Raw genomic sequence first — 23,723 nt, 5'->3', positions numbered from 1 at the left:
CAACAAACTATAAACATAAAGGGTTTTTCGAAATAAATAAAACACCACTTGATTAATTAACATAACTCTATTAAAAATAAACAGTTTAACAACAGGCCTTATTTACAATACGCCATATCTATCTACATTCATACATTGTACATATAGGATGGACATAACAGCTGTTGATGTGGTCACTATATTAACAAAAAACCAGTACCAATAAAAGAAAGAAATCTAATGACGATAAATGATATAGCTATCTCTTTCGCATTTATGTATACAAATACTATGGCCGATTCTTTTCTTTATTAGTTACAGACATACAGTTAAATACTAAAGAAATTATGTAATATGATTTTTTTTGATAAATCTGCTTTTCTGTAAAGTAAATCAGTAGTTAACATTAGCATAAGTTATAGAATATAAAATTACGATATATAGATAAAATAAACATGCTCAGATAATTAAATATCAAAATGCAAGGAATAATCAAGTTATAAATACTGATTATGATTGTAAAAAAGAGAAATCAAATATAATGATAGTGACCATATTGTCATAAATGCTTTTCTGGTGGAAAGCAAACAGGAGCACACAGCTTACCATGTAAACACTTAAAGTAAATGTACACAAAATACATGACAACAAAAATAATATGAATTACTTGCATTCACATACTTTTATCATAATATTTGGTTGATATTAAAATTACAAGTTTCAATATTGGGCCTAATTCTGTAGTCACTTGACTGATTTAAAGGAGCACTGGTTTGGCATACAATGCTAAGATATATTTTTTATTAACGGCCCTCAATTCATAATTTTAATGTTCATCTGTCTTAATTTGATATATTATTATTGCTTTACCAGTCAAGTAATCACCAACAGAATCAGTGAATTTTCCAGTTGTAAAGTCAAAGTTTAAAAAAATATGTTCTATGTTAAGTACATGGAAACTGGGAATATTGATACATTCATATAAAATAAGTGTCAGCTTGCAATGGCAAATAAAATTATTGAGCGACGCAATTTAAATAATCTGACAACAACGGTATAAGCGGACTTGCATAACATATATTGTGCTAAAATATTGTTTGTATATAAATTAAATTTAAGCTGATTAAATTGTAAATTTTAAAGAGCAATTAAACCCTTTCATTATTACATTTTCGAGGTTATATTATCCATACAAAACCTGTATAAAACCCTTCGTAAAGCTATTGGAGAGATGCAATTTACACAAATCAGCGTACAGAAAATAAAGAAACATACCGGTTGCATTTCCACGACTTACACATAAACACACAGTTGGGTATCCACTCACACTAACACTAAAACACTATCACTAGCCGATGATGAGGCCGCAGCCGAACTTGAACTGCTGCTTCGCCTGGTTCGCCATGCCCGACAGAGCAAACGTGAACGGCAAAGGTTGGAGCTTCTTCTCTAAAACCGCACCAATGTTCCAGTTGGAGTCTACCATGCCTGAAATTTTACAATGAGATATGTGAAATCAATTAATGAAAAAAAAAAATAAATCAATTTTTGTGTGCAATATCGCTCACAATGTGGTATAAAGAATATTTTTCATATATAATAGAACATTTTTTTTGTTAAAAATTTGAACGAGGCGGGATCCGAGCCCGCGTCTTTTTGCCTAACCTGTCGGCTACCCGTAATCCTGCCTCAGCAATCGAATGTCTTCTCATACTCTTTCGGTTTCATGTGCTTAAGAGACCCTCACGACATCTATTGAGATGATTAAGAACCAACTCAACCAATATGAAACATTATTTTAATGATTACAATATTGTATCGATGAATCGCGCTCTTTGTTACATTTAATTTTTACTTTAGTCTAAAATTTAATTATAATAACAATAACTGACCTCTAAAGACTAACTCCGCCTTTGGTATGGTGACCTGGTAGCCGATGGTGCCCGTTGACTCCATCCCTCGGAAGGACGTGTCCATTTCTGCTACAACCTGAAAATTTACAAAAATATATTTCTTTTCGTAAAGTATAAAAGCAAAAAGCATAAAATCAGCATTTTCAGAGGTAACATCAAAATCATATAACTTCAAGATGATGCAAAATATTATAAAGCGATTCACTTCTTCGCTTCTCATGCGCACCAGTGGGGAATGGAACAATCTTCCGGCTTTCCTTTTTCCCAGTAATTATAATTTGGATATATTCAAAAGGAATGTGAACAGGCATTTATTGGGTAAGCGTGCTCCATCCTAGACCTCGCTTGTCGCTGTCCATCAGGCAGCGATGGTCAAATGCTTGCCCAATTTTAATAAAAAAAAAAATAAAACAAAAAAAAAATGAGAAAAGTACACTAAATTAGAAGCAAATTACGTCTTTGTTAAAGGAATTAGAAACATTTCCCTGTTATTAAACACCATTGTAATTACTCACTTGCAATTGTTCACTGGCCTGCTTGAAGTAGCATACATGGAAGCTCGCCGGCCCTAAAGTTGCCGACACCTCAGAATCTGTATGCAAAACAAAACAGAAAATTTATCATATCAATATTTTGTCTACATACCTAATAATATACATTAGGCCTAGAGCTATGCTATTCAAAACGAAATTCCAAAATAACATAATCTTATCATACTACTATGTATATACTATAAACTATTTCAGTGTTAGATAGGCCCATTTATTGAAGTAGGCATTAGGCTATTTAACCTCAGGTACTACGTGGGTAATACCGCGGAGCACAGTTAGTTAATAATATTATATATTATATTATATCAAAGAGATAATGTTTCTTAGTTTCTGAGATTGTAGGGTAATCCGGAAACCAATTGAACAATTTTTTTTAAATACAATAATCAATTGGAATGCATCATTCATAGTATATTTTAAAATAATGCGCCGCTCGCTGGGCGCTGGGCGCTGGGCGCACCCACCGTCCATGGTGTAGCGCGCGGCGGCGGACACGATGGCGATCTCGCCGCCCATGACGCGCGCGCTCGACTGGTACACCAGCTCCGCGCCCAGCGCCAGCCGCTTGCTCACCGACTGCAATTATATTTATATTTCTAACTTAATTATATAAAGTTGAAAAGTTCTTAAGTGTATGATATATAATCTGTGATGTACTGTTCGACAATTGAAAAATTGATTTCTAATTTCTTCAGCGTTGATTAGGTGTAAATGTGTCACGGATGAAACCGTGCTACTGATATTTGACTAATGTGAAAATACAAATAGGTCTTCTATGTATTGCCATTTAATGTATTTGATATAGAAAAGCTTATAAATTATAGTTGACAGAGTCGCCATTATTGTGAAACAATAACTCGATAGTAATTGAAGATTATTTTTGTTACGAAAATACAATTAATAATGTCTGTAAGAAAAATACCATGCACCCGTCTAAACTGAATCAGTTTGCACGTGTGCCCTAATGACTAGTACGTATTCTATTATAGTATGTCAACAGTTTTCTGAGAAATATAAAAAAGAATACAATAATGAATACAAATATAATAAAAAAGAATACAAAATTTCCAAGTCGCACCTGTAAGTAATGTCCAACAACAACAGCTGACTTCTCACTAAAGTCCGGCTTTCCGAACGCCATGGCTAGCGTATAATCTGATCCTTTGTACTCCACTGTGCTTTGAGTGGCTGTTAGTTTGCATTCTTGAATCTGAAAGTTAATAATTATGAAGGTTATGTTGAGTATATTGGTGCATTTGTTTACAATATTGTGATTTTACTCGCTGTTGCCACAGCTTCGCCCGCGCGGTCTCAATAAATTGAGTAAAATTTATCTAAATCCTTTCTTAGCGGATATCTTCGTCATATAACATCTATCTGCACGCCAAATTTCAGACCAATCCGTCCAGTGATTTGGGCTGTGCATTTATATTTTTCGTTGTTTATAAATTATTATTAAACTTATTAAGTTGAAATAATTATGTTTTTATAAGGTTCCAAAATATTTGGGTCAGTTATCTTTATCTTATTTAAATTCACTAGGATAAAAATATTCATACCTTACCTAAGGTAGAGTATTTATTAATTATAATTATGTATTTTTTCAACCGAAATTGCCAAAAAAATTGGTTTTTTTATTCAACTCTCTTTTAGGTTTGTTACTTGATAGCTCCATGAGTTTTCAACTTTGACTACATTCTTTTATTTTTGACTAGCTGTCCGCCCCGGCTTCGCCCGTGGTACATATAAAACCTAAATTCTCCCTCAATACTTTTATTGTAGGGCATCTAAAACTGAAAGAATTCAAAACGGACCAGTAGTTCCTGAGATTAGCACGTTCAAACAAACAAACGAACAAACTCTTCAGCTTTATAATATATAGCTGTCCAGTTGAATATCTGAATTATTGCGATTAGAGTTATATATTTGAGTTTAAATAATATCAAACGAACTAACTAACCCTTCAGCTTTATAGGTATACTGGTTTGGATGTTTCAATAAAGATATGTTACGGAACCCTATTTTTTTCCAAAATAAAATATAGTCTATGTTACTCGTGGATAATGTAGCTTTCGAATGGTGAAAGAATTTTTAAATTCGGTCCAGTAGTTTTTGAGCCTATTCATTACAACCAAACAAACAAAGTTTTCCTCTTTATAATATTAGTGTAGATAGAGGGTTGTCACTTGGTTCTACTATTTAGATTATGTAGCATGGAATGGAAACTGGAATGGTACTTCCCTCCCTGCGACGTCTGTTGATTTATAGCTCATGTCAAAAATTACAATGTATGACAATTTACATTGAAAAGATAGAGGTTCCAAACAAAAATTAAACAACGCAACTCACCTGGGCGGCAGCTTTAAGCCGAACTTCAGGCGTCAACTGATGTATTAAGTTAAAGTTAACATTGCCAGAGGGGTCCACGTCGCCGAGGACGACGGGGAACGCCTCCGTGGGTGATATCTGCTTCGTCCCGATGTATGTTGCGCCTAACTTGTAGCCGTTTTGTGCGGAGCTCATTGTTAGTGTGTGGGACATCTGTAATGCAAGTTATTAGGTTTTATGGTAGAATAATTCAGTTTTATTGGGGAATTATTAGATGTTATGGTAGAATAAATAAAAAAACTATAAAGACAGCAGTAAATGTGTCACCGTAATATTGTGAGGACCGTAATAATACATCACCGAAATATATCCAGCGGAAGTTGGCATTTAATAAGAACATATTGTTATCGGTCGAAAAAATTTGTTCCCTGATATACCGCTCACATTTAAGGTATCATTGTTTTGTAACCATTGGAAACCGTTTATTAATTACAGTGTATCTAGAAAATAATGTGTTAAATTCCAAACAAATGTATGGATTTAACATGGATCACAATTATTTGACGGATTGCAATCTTGCAAGTTTGATTTTATTACAATTTTACGCAAAGATAGGCCTTATACAAATCATTATCATTAAACAAATGTTACATATGAAATGTTTGGCTTATAATGTATATGTATACAGGGTGTCCCACTGATTATATAGATAAGATAGACATTGACAGTGATTTAGCTGTGACTAATTGATTTTCTATTACATTAACTTAAATAGAGATGGTTACTTAACAATAAAATATTTTTAAATGTTTTCGCTTTCTATCAGAATTCAGATTTTAGTCTTTATCACCAGCCCCCCATAAACATACTATATAAGATGATAGAAATAAAGAGAGACAAACAAACAAAATAAGGATTATTTCAACCAGCTAAAGTTATTTTCACAAAAGTGAACATGATACAAACAATAATATTTATGTAATAAATTCTCAAAATATAAATTTTAATTAAAATATTCAGGTGGAATAAGAGAGGTAAATATTTTCAAATACCTGGAAGTGATTGGATATTCCCTTATTCACCATCAGCTTACCACCTTCAAAGTTGACTGGCATTACATCTGTAACATTCAACAGTATGTGATTGGAAGTCAATTCAAGTCATAAGTATTCTTATTATTTCATTTTGTATTGTCTGGTAAATATCACTTCTCTTAAATAAAAAATTTCTGATGTTATTATTTTTTCATTTATTTTTTTTTAATAAATGTAATAATGTAATGTTTTTAAAAGTATATTAAATATCATTTATGAAACTATACATATGTGGTCATTTACCATAATATGGTATGAACATAAAATAAATTTGAATGTGTTCAGTTATCTTTTAACTACAAACAAGCTATTTCCCTTGTTTGTTACTAGCATCACAGAAGTCAAGAGTTGTTAGAATTTAGGTTAGGCTTATCATTTAATAAATATCGTTAATAGGATTTCAGAGCATTACATTTTACAAAATGTAATGTACTTAACCGTATAAAACGTTTAACAAATACTATAATTTCGAAATATAATTTATCGTTGTAGGTGATATTACATCACAAGGTAACCAAACTTTATGGTGATAGCCTACTTTTAAATAAAATTATGTTTCTGAATGAAATGTATACAAAATTATAAGAATTAAGGATATCTTTCATCAGTATCTATTCTAACTGTCATTATTTGAGTTATTTATGTATAAAAGTCTTACCTTTGGTCTTTTTGTGCAATTCATCTAAAGTTCCTGGATTTTCACGTTTGTTTGCATCTTCTAAATTTTTTATGTCGGTGCTTGTTAATCCTGAGTTGGAAACACGGAATCGGCTTGTTATACCACCCATTTTAAAAGGAAAATCTGTTAACGTTTCCTAAATTTCACAAAAATCAATGAACATGTGCAATGAAACACAATTCGGTGGAATAAAAGACAATCGGTGAAAAGTTGACAATTGGTAATACCAACCTGACAGACGCAGTACCAGTGTCCAGTATAGGTAATATAAATTACAACTCCTCGTCTATGGCAAGTTGCATTTGAATTATAACTGCAGATTTATTATAAATCAAATACACATTCCACGAAGTTTTAACGAAATAAAAATAATACCGAATTTTTACCAAAATTGTCTACAAAAATCATTAGTAACAATAATGACGCATTTACACATTCGCGTGAAAAACGAAATGAGTAATGAATACAGAAAAAGATCTAGTTACTCCATAAATGATGACTACGCTGTATGTGTAAGGCAAATAGAGAGAATATTATACTACATTCTCAATCGTCTTAAGATTCTCGTTTTTCCTTAGAAGACTGGTTTTTCCGATGTTTTTCCGAAAACGAATTTGTGAACAGCGGCTGGCGTCAAAGCCTTGTATACAAATGACATACTGTCGAATGTATCCTTGAGTCGCGAGACGGCATTGTGTAAATGCACCATGACTTTGTATATTACGTACTCTGTGGTAAATGACACTGACATCGTGACCACAGAGTAAGTAGTATACCACGAAATATACGACGTTAGTGCCTGATTAGTGTGACAACAAAATATGTCATATAATTTAATGTAGAAGTTGGAAATACTGTGTAACTGAAAACAACTACTCATATACCGACAGTACATATTCGTAACATAAGATAAAATAATCTGCGTAACAGTTTAAAACAGGATTTACCGATATAGGAATGCCTAAAGTAGTGTCAAGGAGTATCGTCTGTTCGGACACCAAAGACCAAGAGGAGTATAATGAAACTAAACCACTGCATATTTATTACTGTTTATGTGGTCAAATGTCCCTCATTCTAGATTGTACAATAGATAGGCTTCCACTCCGACCCACGGACGGCGCAAGAGTCATAGATGGCTCAAAACACGCGCATAAAATAACATCAGATCCAGACGAAACAGTGTATTTGAAACGAGAGAAAGGAATTGAAAGGCAATACAGGTTAAAATGCAAGAAATGTGCTATTCCAATATATTACAAGCATGACCAAGAGAGCAATGTAGTGTTTATAATGGATGGAGCACTAGTTCAGACAGTGGGTGAAGTTACAGACATTTATAAACAAGTGGCATTGGCCCAGCCCAAGAAAATTATGGTCACAAAACATACTAAGAACATGGGTAAATTCAGTTCTGTAACAGTATCCACTATAGATGAGGAAGAAGATGAAATTGAGGCTAGGGAAGTAGCAGACAGTTATGCTAATAATGCTAGAATAATTGAGAAACAGTTGGAGAGAAAGGGTATGAATAAGAGACAGGCTGAAATGCCCGCACAAAGCTCCACCGAAAAGAGGGTTAGAGGGACACTGATAGATAAATAATATCTTCTAATAGCCAGTTAACTAAGAATGTTATGATATATGGAAGTATTTGATATACAAATACAAATTATTTTTCAAAAAAGGCGAAAGTTATCAATTTGACCAAATTTTTTATAACCGGATGAACCAATTTTGATGACCCTTTTTACCCGCCTACCTGTATGCAGAATTTATTTCACACAGGCCTGCCTCTGCATAGCCTCCCATATGCCACTTAAATATGGTATAGTTCTGACAATGTGAAGGATTTTGTAATGAATATTTATTTAACTACCTACCTACCTGTATGAAGAATATAATACATACATGGAATTCCTCTATCAAAAAGAAAAAATACAGATAATCCATATTTTCAATATTGTACATAACTGTATTCAATTCTAAGTGCTTAAATGGGAAGTATTAAATCATTACTACTGTGCCAGTGTTTTATTAAAATAGTAATAGACTGGAAAATTTTTAGGGAAAATAAAAAGATCTAGTTGAAGCCGTATCAAACAATGTCTGTCTGTTCTTGTTCTGTTCTTCGTCACCTGTGTGGGATCAAGGAAAGATTTGAAATTGATTTCAAATTCTACTTCTACTCTTTCGGTTTCATGAGCCTTAGGGACATCCCACTAGAACAGAAACATCTCGACCAATGTGAAACAATTCAATGATTACAATATTGTATTGACAGAACTTGGCCTTTGTTAAATTTATTTTTCAGTTTTATAGCATTCAAATGCTTACAAATGAGACATTTTTTAAAAAGAGAAAAAAAATTATCAGAAGCGGGAAAGATTTCTCATTTATGAAGCAATGGCTTTGCCCCGTTGTTTCAGCAGCACAAGTCCGTAGCCTGTAGGAATATGGGGACAATTGGAATAATATATAGGCAACTTGCCTATAGGCACATGGTAACATATGTTAATCCAGTTATCCAGCTATCTACATACCAAATTCATTGCAATTGGTTCAGTAGTTTTTGTGTGAAAGAGTAACAAACATACACACGTTCTTACAAACTTTCGCAGCTATAATAGGATTTGAGTGCTATAAAACTAAAAATTAAATACCTATAGTTTTTAATATTATGTAATAAATTTTCCAGTAAAAAGTGAATTTTTTCAGTAAATGTATCAGATAGTTATGACCTTTAAGGACATTATTCATTATAAGATGGTTTTGTAAAAGTAACAAAAGAAAACAACATGAGATTTCTTTTTTATTCATATGAAAACAACTTTACAATATAATTTTAAACAATAAATATAGATAATTAATTAAACATTTCCCATTTAATATGCCTGACGGAGTAAATATAATTTTTTTAATATAATATTTACACTGTGTCTGTTTCTAAGTCAAAACTTGGTTAAAACAACAGTTTATTTTCATTTGCAGCTTCTGACTGATGTTAGATTTGATGGTTAAACATGTAATTAAAATTCAAATTCAACCTTCAATCAAATTTGTCATTTTCATATTTTTCTAATTTTCCTTCACTCATGTGCATAAAATAGGGAACTTAACAAATTCTATACGTACTATTTTATATCCAGTAAAACAATTTATATGCTGCAAGCAATCAATAAAAAGGTAAAGAATTATGGAAGCGTAAACATTTTCCGACTCTTGGATATTTCACATTCAAGTCAAATTTAAAACAATTGTTTCAACTCGACACATAAAAAGTTCAATAGAAATTTAATTATGCTAGCTTGTAATTGAAATATAAAACTCATTAGAAAATTCAAATTTTTAAAGTCAATCATTTTGTACAATATTTACATTCATTGAACAATTTAATTATATTATTTAATTTTTCATAACGCACATTGATTAGCCTGGGATGTGACCGATATATTATGTCTAAGTTACAGACAAAATTAAAATTGTTGGACATATTATAACGAAATTAAACTAACATTTTGGAAATATTGGTAACTGGTTATTACATTCTAAGATGCCGTCAACAATTCATTGCATTAATACAAAAGTGGACATAGAAATAACACTTTTGAATTTTAACTATAAACTATATGGGTTTGACAACAATTTTAAATATAGACTTTAAATTATAAAATTAACATTTAAAACACCATAAGGCATTAGGTATGATACTTGCTAGGAAATATTTTTACAATAGATTTTTCTAATAAAATCACACAAAATCTCAAATTAAATAAACAATTAGTTGGCACCTAACATGATGTTTGGAAGCATTGCATACAGATGGTGTAAGGCTCAATATCGACACCACCCTATACACGTATTTGTGCGTGACGATTATTTCGAAACCACGTTATTTGTTAGCAAAAATTCTAACAAAAGATTCCATTTCAGTAAAACAAAGTAAAAATATAGGTCTGTAGATCAGGAAGGAAGGAACAATGATGTTTTGGATAAATCTTAACCCTAAGGAATGTGATTTGTGGTAAAACGGACAAAATTGATAATATATTTAATTATTAATTTAAAATTTACATCGATTTTAAAAGGGCACTTACTAGGGGAATCCCTACACCTACAGCGATTAACTTGCAGCACCGAACATTTAAAAAGTACGTATATAATTCAGTGTTGCAAGTTTTACAAATTTAATTCTATCTACACATTATTCGGAATACTATCGCCGATTTATTTCTGAGTTTTTGCGAGATATAATATAAATTTATGTGCCGTTGTTACTGTCTTTTCATTTAATTATTATTTTTTTTTTACAAAATGGAAACGAATGGAAGGAATTGGTTGTTTCTTGGATCCTTAAAAGTAGGTAAACGTAATGATTTTATATTAGGTATCTTTACTTTTTGTACCTCGCAATTTTTCTAAATACCATGACTAACGCGGATACTGTATAAGATTTTTAACATCAAAAGTCTAATAAGGTACTTCCTAAAACAGATAAATAGCTAAGATTTAAAGCTGTTTCTAATCAATCTCAGCAATTTTAAGTCTCAATACCTAATCGGATTTTTATTTAGTTATACAGATAATTTTTTTTACAAAATTGCGGGTAGGCTGAGAATTATTTTTGATTCATCGAGAGTGGAAGAAAGTAGGTCAAGAAATACGTATTATAGAACTATAAAACTGTTTAAAATATATTTTACAATCAAGTCTTTAATTTCATATTGTCATTAGACTTCTGATTTAGAATAAACGTCCGGAGTAGGTACAAATTTTCAATAGTTATGGTAGAACATTTAAATTAAAAATGCCTAGCAACACTACGTTCAGTCTGACGGTATCAAGGGATTTTTAAGACTATTCAGGCCTAATGTGCTAACTAGATAGTTAAGTTTTAGCTAACCTCATGTCTAATACTGAAATTGTATTTCTAATAGTCGTAGGTATTACTCGCCATTGGGATTTTCCAACCAGAAAATTCTATCATTAAAACTAAGAAATAGGCTTCAGGTCCAAGACATAAATTTTATTCGAAATTTTTGGTACATTATTTTTAATAAGCGTCCCAATAAAGAGAGTTTTTAAATAATATATGCAAGTGTAAATTTTTCTTTGTATTTTAAGGTTGTAATTATTTATCACAAAGGAGCAGATAAAGGGAAATCGAACAGAACGCCGTAGTCCATCATCCAACACGTCCTTACCCTATAAAATTTAAACCTACTCTACGAATCTCACTTTGTGTACACAGTAATTCTAAATAGTACCTAATTTGTTCCGCCTGGTCGAGTCAAACAAATTCATCAAAAAGACTAGGGATCTAGAGTAAAATTAACGAAAATTTGAGCATGACCACCTAAGGTAGAGGGTGTGTAAACCGTTAATAAGATCTAGTTTAGCGTTAGACGAGCACAGGTTTCCGCTTCCGCTTGGGCCTGTGTGTGTCGCCGGGGGGCGGGGGGGTGGGTGCTATAACCGCTCGCGCGGCTGGTGGAAGGGGTGCTGCTGGCGGGCCAGCACGTCGCCCTATAACAGTCCAAATGGCCCCCTATACATTCGTTATGTCGTATGCACTTGTCTCTGTTATATCATTATGTGAAACAATTGGAAACACAGACTCACTGTTGCTAAAAGAAGAGACTGATTTAATTCTGAATTGAAGATGGAAATATAGAGAACAGAATATTTAGGATTCAATTAAAATACTTACAACTTGTGGTTGTTGGTTCTGTGCGTGTTTTATGTTTCTTTCTTGTATCATTAATTGGTGCGCCGCCCTAGAATATTTATGACATTTTTAGTTTGTATGTTATTTAATAAACCTACCACTAAACCTCATCATCATGTTTCATACCTATCCATTTGTTCTTGTGTCATATCCAATGCTTCCTGCATTTCCCTTGATGTATTCCTGACGAACTCTGGATCGCAGTAATCTCCTAACCCTTGTTCAGTTAGTACCTGTAACGTTTTTGTCTGGTATTTCAAAAATGTTCATGATATTCTCATTCCTTCCAGCCGTTATAAGTACGAATTTATTTCAGCAGTATGTAAAAATAAGCAGTTAAAATCATTGAAAGTATTTGGGTGAAATGTAATAAGCATCAAAGATTCATTTGTCTATTATGAACAACGTAAAATCACAAAATCAGTAAGAGAAGAAAATCTGCGAAAAAAAACGCTGAAGTGTGCCAAAGCACCCATAATGGAAAAAAAGCCATAACCAGAACCCAAAATCAAGCTGTTCTAACTGCTGCGATGTTAAAAGGTATTCCTAATAATGTTTTCAGTGAATTTAATATAATTTACATGCACTTTAAACAGTTTTATTCAATCGTAATTTCCTCACCCTGGTGACTAAGCTCTCAGCGGAACCCACGACGGGTACCGACGAGCTGTTCCGGGGACTGCCCGGCAGCGACATCACCCCCCGGCCTGTGCTATCACCGCCTGTTGTTTAAACGATCTTTTAATTCCATTCTATTATAGTATTCGTTAGGGAAGCTGTTAATTACGTAGATGTTTGTATAGAAAATGAGCTGAAACGTGAATCTAAATGGTCCAAAAAGACAGGGATATATAATGTTCTAATTTCATTGCTATCTATTTACATATTTGGATATCTGTTTCTGCATTGAAGGTTTTCTATTAACTATATTTTCTAACTTCAGAAGCATAAGCTAGCCCTAATAACTAAATTGACTAACGGCCGTTTTCAATATCGTAACGGAGATCACAGATTAATAAATTCGGCTACAGCAAATTAATGTATCCTTAACTTACATTTCACAATCAATTGTAAGCGCTATCTATCGGTAAAAAAAGAAGAAAAGTATCTTAAAAGATAGTATCTTCCCTCCCACATATCCGAACCTCTTGAGTTAATTTTAATTGTTACTTTTATTTAATTTTTATAATGAGTTAACTTGGGCAGAGCTGGCACGAGCTGCTTCCATATTACTGTGGCCACAAAGGTGTTTAATTTTTTTAGTGAAAATGATTTTAGTTACTGAATTATTGGATAGTAGGACATTGAAAACGGCCGTAAAGCAGTGAATCTAAATAGCAATGATTCATGTCTATAATTTGCTCTCGTGTTAACTTTTGGGTTTTCTATATCTTTACGTGCAATTCTTGAACTAAGCTTAAATCGGAGGACCTCCCTAGTTATACTAAAAGCTTCTAATGTTAATACTAGACTATTGCCTTCTATATTTTAGATATTTTTAGTGGGTTACTTTACATGCTGCTCTTCGTGTTACGTAAAACTGTGACTGTTAGTGTTAAATACTTCATTAAAATGAGCGTTTTATTAAATAACGTGTAGAGTGCCTCGTGTTGAACATTGTGGTACATAAGTTTTGTGGTGAAAATCTAAACCAAGTGTGATTTTTGCAAAAGCGATGTGTTATCGGCCGATTTAATCTCATACTCATTATAATCGAACATTTCCCGCAGAGCTTCCTGTAAAGCTTAAATATGAATTAGTGCACATTGATGAAATGCTCAGTAGAAAGTTTCCTTTAATATTTCTCTTCATTACAGCATCAATATTTGAACTTTTACAATATATATGAATAATCATATCTTCATTTCATTACTTTATAAAACTAGAAAGGAAGACAGGTTTGTCAGGATTTGTATATCAAAGTCACTTCTTGTTCTCGCGGATACTGAACAAGTTATATTGATATTTCAAATTGTTTCTGTACTTAGCAGCATATATTTAAACGAACAATTTTCCACACTATAACAGAAGCGTTCGTGTTCTTTACAACAACAGTACCACATAACAAAGGAGGGAACGATCGAACTTTGAGCTACAATTCCCATTGCAAAGGAAACTTCCTGCGCGCGGACCTGGCGAGTGCGGTCGATCTACTTGGCGCTGCGGCGGCGCATGCGAGGCCGCGCCCGACGACGCGCTGCGCACCATCCGACCTGCCGCGCCCCGCGCCGCCCGCGCCCCGCGCCGCCCCGCGCCCGGCGCCCCCGCCGCGCCCGGCGCCCCCGCCGCGCCCGGCGCCCCCGCCGCGCCCGCGCCCGCGCCCGCGCCCGCGCCCGCGCCGCGCCCGTGCGAGAAGGCGAACGGCAGCTTGGCGGCCGCGTTGTAGCCGTAGAGGGTCATGGTGCGCGAGTCGGCGGCGGGCGTGACGTCGCCGGCCAGCAGCGGCGAGATCTTGGGCTGGATGGTGTCGGGCGAGGGCGAGGGCGACTTGTCGTCGGGCGAGGCGCCGCGCGGCAGCGACTTGTCGAGGGCGGCGCCGCCCTCGGGGTGGATCTTCTGGCGCACGCCGGGCGCCCGCGCCGCGGGGTCGGGCGCCGACAGGTAGTTGACGCAGCCGAACGCGAGCCCTATCTGGCCGAGCATCTCGGGGTAGTTGGACCGCTGGTTGCTGTCCGGTGAGCGTGCGCAAGAGTGCCGGTTAGAGGTTAGTAGTTAGTACGCGATGCGAGTTAGTGCGGAAGGGTTCTAGTCTACGGGAATCACTCGAAAATCACACAATCCATATTAACTACCTTGATAAATAGCGTTCTTTAGATTGTTTGTGGTTCTTCTGCAATACAATAAGCGACGTTTCATAAGTAATTACTCGTATTATCACATTAACTATCAAATTTGTTACTACATCTTATTAAGCTACGTGTTCCGCGTCGACTGATACTTACTCAAGCACTTGGTATATCTTTTCCGATTCTCCATTTAATATTAAGGGCCGCATCGGTATTTGTTCTTTTGGCTGTCCGTTCGCCCTGTGCATTAATTTAAAATATTAACAATTATATTTCTCCACTAATATATCTAAGAAATTAATACTTACAAGTTTGGTGTGAGAGGCAATGGTCCGACTCCGTATTCCTTTTGCATCATAGAACTAAGATGATTACCAACAGCTTCTAAAAGTTCAAACGATTGTTTATTACATCAACAAATATAACAGAAATGCATGCTTATTTTAATTTAAAAATTCCTAATGTAACGTACCTAAAGGAGGCTCTCCTGGTTTCCGCGGTCTGTTCATATTATTTCTATTGGGGCCGTGACGTCGTATGCTTGACCACACACCTCCGAATAGCGAATGGTTTCGCTATAAAACCAAATATACCATAAGAAACCAATTCTTTACATTGGAGAATATTTTGTTGAAAATTTTTGTATAATTTTTAAACTTATGTTGATATAACTTAATTAAACTACATATCATTATTATATTTTTATTATGCCTTATTCCAATAATAAATATAGATAAAATTTCAGCTAAAACCATTTATCTGAACAGTCTGCACTCACCCTATGCATAGGCAAGTCTAAATTAGCATCCACATCATCCAGACAGCCTGAGATGGCCCGCTTCAGTTCCGGTCCAGCTTCATGCAAGGTTCTGAGTCCAGCCTGCAAGGTCATCTGCTGAGCCGCCTCCCCACCGGCACTTGCTCTTGTCTCCTGCTCTTTGCGCTTTTTGAACCTTTATCCGATACAGTTGGATCAACATTGAGCTGATGAAAACTTATCCAGCTTTCCTGGTCTGCTGCTAATGTTTTTCGGTATATTTGGTGTACGTCAAAAGATTTTTTTTTTTTATTTGAAAAATTACAGATACAGCATTGAACTATATTTTTTATCCTTCATTTTCTTCGTTATTTACACATTTATTTATGAAAATTTTATGACTAAATAAGTATATAATATAATAATTTTGCTCCCTAATGAAAAACCTCAAAAGAATTTTTCATTGAGTATAGTGTATTTTTTATCTGTGTTTATGTTAACACCAATGGATGAACCCAGGAAATCAGGATAAGCTCATTCCAACGATCAAGAAATACTTACTTTGTATCCAAAATAAAAGCTAGTGCAAATGTATGTAGTATGTTTGAGAGCTAAGCTAGTCTGCAACTAGTTGCAACTAGTTGATTCCTCTAATATACTAGATTGCAATGTGTTGTATTAAAAATCTCGATCAAAATCTTAAGCTTCTATTTTGTTAGTCGAAAACCATCTATTCGTTGAAATTTTCGACGTGCTAGCGATAATTGATGACACTGATTCAAAACTAACACGTGAATAAAAGATAAATAATCACAAAGAACACAACATTTAATAAATGTAATACGTGAGGCACTTGAACGAAAAATAAATGAAAAAAAAAAAAACAAATCAGGAGATTGATAATATCGGAGCATATTTCCGGTAACATGCCTGTTTACAGATCTGAAGGAGTTAGCTTAGTGAAGGGTTCTGTCAAAGGCGCCAAAACGTTTAAAGGTAGTAAAGTATTAACTTCGTGAAATCTTTTGGGACCATGCGGGGTACAATCGAAAACATCTATACAATCAACTCCTCCAATGATCTCTTTTGTAGCATGAAATTTTTATTCTAGCGACACCAGTCTATAAACAACTGTCGAGAGTACAACTAAAAGGGTACATTCTGTTCCTAACAACATACTTTGTCTGATGCGTTACTTACGCGTGATTCCTATGGAACAAAAATATTACGTCAGTGTTAAACTGAACTAAACATAAATAAACAATCAAGGTTAAATAATATCAATAATACGAACATTAGAAAACCAATTAAAATAGTAAAAAATTGCGTGCGTCTAAAAAATAATTTTGAAAATATAAACTTCTTATCTTACCTACTTATATTACGTGTTATGTTATGTTAAATTATATATTGCTATCCCATTCCTAAACTGTATGCTCGATTTTATTGCGGATGGTTGTATTTTGTTTTTTTTATTTCAAAAATTATGTCAATATTGAGCCATTCGTAAGGAAAGTGAATATTAAGATATAGGAATGACGTCCTATAAAAATTTGAAGTATCAATTAGTTGACACTGGGCATTTATAATTTAGTCACGATTTCTTAGACAACATTGTCTCACCTTCTGAAATAGTCTTGAATGAGGAACGTGGCGTAAAACTTTCCAACGGTGATTTCGTTGGGGTCGCCTGGCGGAGGTACAACTTGGTCCAGCAGTTTTGGTGATGTGCGCTTCCAAATCTTCTTGATCACCGCCCTTAGTTCCGTATTGCAGTCATCAATGTTGCCTGAATTGTATACGATATTTGTAAATTTCTAAAGTGTTGCAATTCACATAAGAAGAAATAATTTAAATTTTTGTGATAAATAAGTTATATAATATTTTAATCAAAAGGATAATCAGTGATCACAGTGAATTTGAAAAAGTAATATTGACTATTGAAGGGTGTGTAAACCTATTTAAAAGACAGTCAGATAGCTATAGATTATTTTTATATTAGCAAGGAATACAAGTCAATTTAAAAACTTCGAAAGGTCGTAAAGAAGCGGTAAATAAACTAAAGAAGAATAAACTAAATTAATAAAGAAATTAAGAAAGGTGTGGCGAAGGTAAGTAGAAAACATACCTTAACGGAAGGAAGGAAGCTGTCGAGGAAAGTACGAAAACAAATGGTAGAAGCGAAATATAAAAAGGATTTTTGCTCAGTAGTTTCAGTCGTAAAGGACAAAAATCTGTAGAAGGTACAAGTTTATGTTGTTACAATGCGATAATGTATTCTGTACCATTTTTTGTGTCTACATTAAGTTTGCTTTTATTACAAACACTTTGTATCGCTGTCGCATACAGCACGTCCTGCAATGTCAAATGATCTTAATAAATAAAGCAGTCTACATCCAAAATACCCTCAGTTTTGATCTTGAGCGAAGTGCGAACGACGGCGAAGAGGGTGGCGTTGAAGAGCACAGTGCCGTCCGAGTTGAGCGGCATGTTCATCGACACGAGCCGCTTGCACGCCACGCGGTGCGGGCACAGCTTGCCGAACCCTGCCCCCACGTAAGTGCTCTTTAACCAAACCTCTCTTAAAAGGATTCTTGAGTTGAGAAAAAAAATTGGTTACAGTGTAACCAAACCTTTCAAAAGGATTCTTGAGTTAAGAAAAAAGGTTGGCTATAGAGTTACCAACCCTTTTCTCTTAAAAGGATTCATTTTTGACATGAACACGAATAATGGAAAACATGTGAAAAAAAATTTGAAAGAAAGGGAAAATTTGTCTATGTTCTTAAATTCATAATATCAAACAACTAGGATATCTTACAACTAATTCCGAGAAATGATATAAAAGTAAAAAAAAAATACTATTTCATTTTATGATTCATATAACTTTTATCCAGGGTAAAGAATTTGCACCACCATATTTTAGCACTACTGAAAAACTCACCTAAAGGCGGACTAATTTTCCTCAACAGAGTAACTACATCTAAATGTTTTATTCGACCCTTTGCGTCAGGATCATATTCGCTCCATAATCTGAAATTCAGTTTACATTTTAAAGTTGAAATAAAATTTTACACCATATTCCACAATATTTGTTATTTTAAAAAGACCTAATTAATAAAATAAAATCGAAGTAAAATTGAAAGTAAATTATAGTGGCTATACGTACCTTATAAATTCATCTAAGTGGTGTGGTCCCAGGATTGACCAGTCTCTAGTTAAATAGTCGAAGTTATCCATAATGACGGCGACGAACAGATTTATAATCTGTAATATTTTTAACATAATTTAGAACAACGTCATTTTTAAATGTATCTTTGACATTTCACACATTAACAATAAATTAATCAGCATTGATACTATGACAGGCGAAAGACTGTATACTATTTTGACAAATAATTTAAAATATGTTCGTTATATGTCTGTCATGTGTGGGTGTATATGTGTGTCTGTCGTTGTGTGGTATATTGAAAGTGGGTTGGTGTGTATGTGTGTGTGTGTTTGGGGGGGGGGGGGGGGGAGTGTTACCAGAAAGGAGCAGAGCACGTAGAAGGAGATGAAATAGGGGAAGGCGAGCACGGAGCCGCAGGAGCCGGCCGCGTCGTCGCCCTCGTCGCGGTAGTTCGGGTCGCAGCGCACTTCCGGCTCGGGGGACACGCCCATCATTATGTCCTGCCACGCCTCGCCTGTACCGCACACACAGACGTATTGCACTTATATTCTTAATATATATGTATATAAAGCAGTTTGAGAAAAACCAAAGCACATCTAGAATATTCTAATTGCTAGACTAAAGTTCACCTGTAGCCGATCTGAATAACACAAGGATGGCTTGCGGAAACGTCTGGAAGTGATTGTTGCGAGTTATAGGCGATTCGTCGTCTATCGCTATTTTACCAAACACCTGAAATTAATAAACCGATTACTTCATTACATTGTACATTAAGAGTAAGATGAAGTAGAGAAGTAGTTTACAGGTATAACATGATCTCTTTACATAAAGGATAAATGTATGCTAATAAAAAAGCGTTAAAATAGTACTTAGTTCAATAGAATGGTCATCTAATTCCCAAATACCAGTAACCAACCTGCATCCCAACAACAGCGTATATGAAGAACAGCATCAAAATCAGCAGAGCGACATAGGGCAGCGCTTGGAACGACTTGATGAAGGTCCACAGCAAGGTGCGGATGCCCTCGCCGCGGGACAGCAGTTTCACGAGACGCATCACGCGGAACAGCCGGAAGAAGTTTATGGATGGTATCGAACTTTCCTGGAATTATTTTGGTCTTTGGTACTTTTTGGAAATTATCATATTAGCGGTTATGTAGTGTGATGTGGATGATGGATTTTTATCAGAATGCTGATATAGATAAGATTAATCACTTGTCGAATATGGTTATACAAGAAACTGCGTTTTGAGTGAAAATACAAAAAAAAAAAAATCGTAGAATACTGCTGTTATATCTTTATGTGTAATTATTTGGACCAATTTTCAAAACTAAAGAAAAATAAAGAATTTGAATCCAACTTATTTTTTTAATCAAGTTTATGAGGCTTTGTTAGCTTGCTTACAAAGCTTTACTTATAAAGTATATTGAATGTACAGAGGTTTCATAAAATTTCAATCAACATACAAATGTATTAAATCTAGTAAGCCATGGTGAAAGCTTTGTGAATTGAGCATTTGAGCAGTCTCTCTGCTTTACCGAGACTTGTGATTTGTCTATAGTGCTTAAGCACTTAACTTTTATCTGTGTCTTATCAGCCTTATTATTGTAATTACAATGTCTATGATTAATAAAAGCCAATTAAACTATGTGTGCCATAATTCCTTTTCTATTTACATTTTTGGCACTTTTTTTAGTGTGTGAATATGTTATAGTGTGTTTTGTGCGTGTAGTGCTATCATGGGCAAATTATTCACCGTTACTGTCCCATACTTCGACACCAAAAGCCTTTCGAATAGTCGACGACATACAAAGCTTACAACCATTAGTTACATAGAAGAAAGTTCCAAATACTAGAAGATAAAAATTTTTGGAGGTCATAATATTATTTCGTATATTTGAAAGTTAAAACTTGATCAAAAATTTATTTCAATAAAATCTGCTTTAATATAAAATAATGTATGAATCGGATTCAATGGATGCTATTGTAATACCATCCTAATAATACTGTTCATTTTTTGTGGCTAAAATGATTTTGCAGAATTGTGTCCAATACCAGAAAAAGGATTATATCCTTAGCAGTAAATATTGTCACAAACGATCATTTCAACAAAAAAACTGTCAAGTATTATTTTAAAAGTCTAATCGCTATTTTCTGCATTAAATCTATCAAAATTTTTGATCAAATCGTCATTAACATCGATTACCCTTACCTTAACAACGTGTGCTCTCGGCGGGCCACTCCCCTGAAACACGTTCGATAAGTAACTACAACATCTAAATACCGTTGTTATTACAACATCCATGTTGTCCATGCTCGGGACAGTAACTCGGTTGTTTTGATTGTAATGGTGCAGGTTCTTTCTTCATACTTATACTGAATGAAGTTTTTCAAAATAAGTCATTGAATAATTTGAGAACATAAGTAAAGAAGACGAAATGTCTCACGTAAATATGAGTAAACTTGTTATTTTATAAAGTAAGATAGAACAAAATAATATTAATAGTTATACTGAGATAATAAAATAAATAAATATAGTCTATACAGTTAAATATACAGTAACAGTTATGGTATTTCTATCGAATCTACTTATGACTTCTGCACCATTTGCTACAAAACAACTCGTTACCTAGTGTCTGTCTATAGTGCTGAGTGCAGTTACCTGATTCTTAAGTTCGTTTACTTGCGACACAACGATGTCTATGATGCTGCCCAGAACTATGATGAAATCAAATGTGTTCCAGGCGTCTCCGAAGTAGTTCTGAAAATGCGTTTTGTTTTTTTTTTAATTTCAATATGCAACATACATATCAATTTTTCTTTATATTTAAGGACATTTTTCACAGTCACTATGGAGCTGATTAAGATCAGATGTAAAATATTATCAACATAGTGAAGTGAGATCATTTTTGGATGCATTTTTTATTTTTTGGAATTTTTCAAAAATCTCGAAAGATCTGTGTATATAGACCTACATCTAATAGTATATTTGCATTTACTTTAGGCGAGTTACTGGTGATTCTAATTATTCACGCAAAAACATAAAATACATAATAACGGTTTAATATATGTTTCCTCAATACCAATTAATTCAATGATTGCGACGTATATATCAGAAGAATTACTTTTAAATAAAAGAAACACGTACCTTGAACCTAAAAGCGGCGAGTTTGAAAATAAACTCTAAAGCAAAAACCGCGGTGAATATCATGTTAAGCAAGTCCAACGCCTTGCTGTACTCAGCCGGCTGGTTGTGGTACTTCATCGCGAGCGTGATCGTGTTGATCATGATCAGCACGAAGATCGCGTACTCGAACGGTTGTGACGTCACGAACCACCACACCTTGTACTGGATGCGGTGCTTCGGTATGTATCTGGCAGCATTTGTTTAAAGGGTGGATTTATTGCCTATTTGACAGTAAGTGTTTGTGTTTTTTAGAAATTTTATTGTATTCTTTCAAAATTTCTCATTTATAAAGCAATTCAATGCCATAAAACTAAAAATTAAATTTGTTTGTGTTTTTGTTATTGGGAATATGATTTGGAAACTGAAACACTTCAATAAGGCAAAAAGTTTATTGAAGTGTTTTAATCATCATTATGGTTTTACTATTAACTTGATCTAAAACAATCCTTACTTACTGAACTTAAACAAGTCATACACATGAAGGTTTTGTTATATAAAGTGCAACATATAAACAGGCTTACACTATGAACTTCACTTACCTCCTTATAGGTTTAGCTTTTAAAGCGAATTCTATGCAATTCCTCTGATTCTTATCTAACTCACAGTTCTTATACTCTTGCTCACCCTCGTTCTGGAATGTCACTATGACGAAACCGACGAATATATTCACCTAGAATTCGGGTTTTTATTAACATTTTTCTCCACTTGCTGTAATATAATCTTAATATAAAATGTTGCAGCTTACCATAAAGAAGGCAATTATAATAATATAAATAATATAATACGCAGCGACAATTGGACGGAAGTTAGTGATAGGACCACGGTCCTCAGCATTTGAATCTATAGATACATATAGTAACCTGAAAAAGAGAAATGGAATTGCATTTTAAACAATTTTCATTAAGCTATATAAGTCAATGAAGTCGTCAATACACTAACGTACCCTGGCCATCCTTCAAAAGTGGATACAGTGAAGAGGGTGAGCATTCCTTTCATAACATTATCAAAATGGAAATCATTTCTCTTCCATTCTCTATCTCTTACTACATAATTACGATTTTCAAACACTAAATATGTTCCCCTGAAATAGCAAAAACTTGGTAGAAATCTTGTCGTAGTGCTAAGCCAAATTTATCAAAATACTCGTATGTGTTTCTATACTTACTGACATTCTTCTTTTGTCATTTTGGAAATATCATTACATTTAAAAAATTTACCCTGAAACAAAACTTTGTATTCAATCGTTTTATAACAATTATTTAGAGTTTACCATGCGTCAAGCTAAATTAATCTTCTTTAAAGAGGCTTTTATTATTCGTACAATTTTAAAGAACGTTCAATTAATTCAATATTTATTTAACATCATATGCCAAAATTAAGCCCATTCATAGTTAATTGCAAGAACTGTTGTTAAATATATATTACTCAAATTAGTTTCTTACACATTATAAACCATTATTTTAACCGCGCTTTAAACTTAAATCGCATATTAGTCTTGCCCAATAGATTTTATTTTTAAAATAAACACACAAATTAACAATTAACAATTGTCATG

General features: G+C 34.1%; 3 protein-coding genes across 3 annotated transcripts in view; 1 reads left to right on the top strand and 2 right to left on the bottom strand.

Annotated features, from left to right (window-relative positions):
• Nucleotides 1-48: 48 nt before the first annotated feature.
• LOC119837598 (mitochondrial import receptor subunit TOM40 homolog 1-like) lies at nucleotides 49-6,760 on the bottom strand. The gene is made up of 8 exons (XM_038363249.1): nucleotides 6,524-6,760; nucleotides 5,824-5,891; nucleotides 4,793-4,984; nucleotides 3,522-3,653; nucleotides 2,908-3,019; nucleotides 2,408-2,484; nucleotides 1,872-1,968; nucleotides 49-1,467 (listed from the first exon to the last, which is right to left on the bottom strand). Exons 1-8 carry the CDS (start codon nucleotides 6,651-6,653, stop codon nucleotides 1,328-1,330), a joined length of 948 nt encoding a protein of 315 aa, XP_038219177.1. The 5' UTR covers nucleotides 6,654-6,760; the 3' UTR covers nucleotides 49-1,327.
• A 545-nt stretch (nucleotides 6,761-7,305) lies between these two features.
• On the top strand, nucleotides 7,306-8,565 carry LOC119837628 (UPF0428 protein CXorf56 homolog). The gene has a single exon (XM_038363310.1). The coding sequence runs from the start codon at nucleotides 7,502-7,504 to the stop codon at nucleotides 8,144-8,146; it is 645 nt and encodes a 214-aa protein (XP_038219238.1). The 5' UTR covers nucleotides 7,306-7,501; the 3' UTR covers nucleotides 8,147-8,565.
• A 775-nt stretch (nucleotides 8,566-9,340) lies between these two features.
• The window catches only part of LOC119837677 (muscle calcium channel subunit alpha-1-like), a 59,919-nt gene continuing 45,536 nt past the window's right edge, over nucleotides 9,341-23,723 (bottom strand). The window contains exons 23-47 of the mRNA XM_038363407.1: nucleotides 23,539-23,572; nucleotides 23,334-23,397; nucleotides 23,112-23,249; nucleotides 22,914-23,028; nucleotides 22,708-22,838; nucleotides 22,130-22,355; nucleotides 21,644-21,742; nucleotides 21,194-21,226; nucleotides 19,898-20,083; nucleotides 19,611-19,713; nucleotides 19,338-19,495; nucleotides 18,979-19,076; nucleotides 18,754-18,842; nucleotides 18,218-18,358; nucleotides 17,436-17,601; nucleotides 15,834-16,008; nucleotides 15,528-15,630; nucleotides 15,364-15,439; nucleotides 15,212-15,295; nucleotides 14,592-14,937; nucleotides 14,402-14,549; nucleotides 12,891-12,991; nucleotides 12,396-12,502; nucleotides 12,252-12,318; nucleotides 9,341-12,089 (exon numbers count right to left, since the gene is read on the bottom strand). Of these exons, the coding sequence (XP_038219335.1) occupies nucleotides 11,943-12,089; nucleotides 12,252-12,318; nucleotides 12,396-12,502; nucleotides 12,891-12,991; nucleotides 14,402-14,549; nucleotides 14,592-14,937; nucleotides 15,212-15,295; nucleotides 15,364-15,439; nucleotides 15,528-15,630; nucleotides 15,834-16,008; nucleotides 17,436-17,601; nucleotides 18,218-18,358; nucleotides 18,754-18,842; nucleotides 18,979-19,076; nucleotides 19,338-19,495; nucleotides 19,611-19,713; nucleotides 19,898-20,083; nucleotides 21,194-21,226; nucleotides 21,644-21,742; nucleotides 22,130-22,355; nucleotides 22,708-22,838; nucleotides 22,914-23,028; nucleotides 23,112-23,249; nucleotides 23,334-23,397; nucleotides 23,539-23,572 (3,135 nt within the window). The 3' untranslated portion in view covers nucleotides 9,341-11,942. The remainder of the gene's footprint in view (nucleotides 12,090-12,251; nucleotides 12,319-12,395; nucleotides 12,503-12,890; nucleotides 12,992-14,401; nucleotides 14,550-14,591; nucleotides 14,938-15,211; nucleotides 15,296-15,363; nucleotides 15,440-15,527; nucleotides 15,631-15,833; nucleotides 16,009-17,435; nucleotides 17,602-18,217; nucleotides 18,359-18,753; nucleotides 18,843-18,978; nucleotides 19,077-19,337; nucleotides 19,496-19,610; nucleotides 19,714-19,897; nucleotides 20,084-21,193; nucleotides 21,227-21,643; nucleotides 21,743-22,129; nucleotides 22,356-22,707; nucleotides 22,839-22,913; nucleotides 23,029-23,111; nucleotides 23,250-23,333; nucleotides 23,398-23,538; nucleotides 23,573-23,723) is intronic.

This window comes from Zerene cesonia, chromosome 28 (genome assembly GCF_012273895.1).
Source record: "Zerene cesonia ecotype Mississippi chromosome 28, Zerene_cesonia_1.1, whole genome shotgun sequence".
NCBI lineage: Eukaryota > Metazoa > Arthropoda > Insecta > Lepidoptera > Pieridae > Zerene > Zerene cesonia.
The sequence above is the reverse complement of the archived record's forward strand: the minus strand, read 5'-3'. Positions and strand labels throughout refer to the sequence as shown.

Coding starts and splice junctions, on each gene's coding strand:
- LOC119837598 (XM_038363249.1), bottom strand. CDS start 6,653: ATGGGTGGTATAACAAGCCGATTCCGTGTTTCCAACTCAGGATTAACA. Junction 4,985..5,823: donor GAATATCCAATCACTTCCAG/GTATTTGAAAAT, acceptor CTTGCATTACAG/ATGTCCCACACACTAACAAT. Junction 1,969..2,407: donor AGGCCAGTGAACAATTGCAA/GTGAGTAATTAC, acceptor GTAAATTTTCAG/GTTGTAGCAGAAATGGACAC.
- LOC119837628 (XM_038363310.1), top strand. CDS start 7,502: ATGCCTAAAGTAGTGTCAAGGAGTATCGTCTGTTCGGACACCAAAGAC.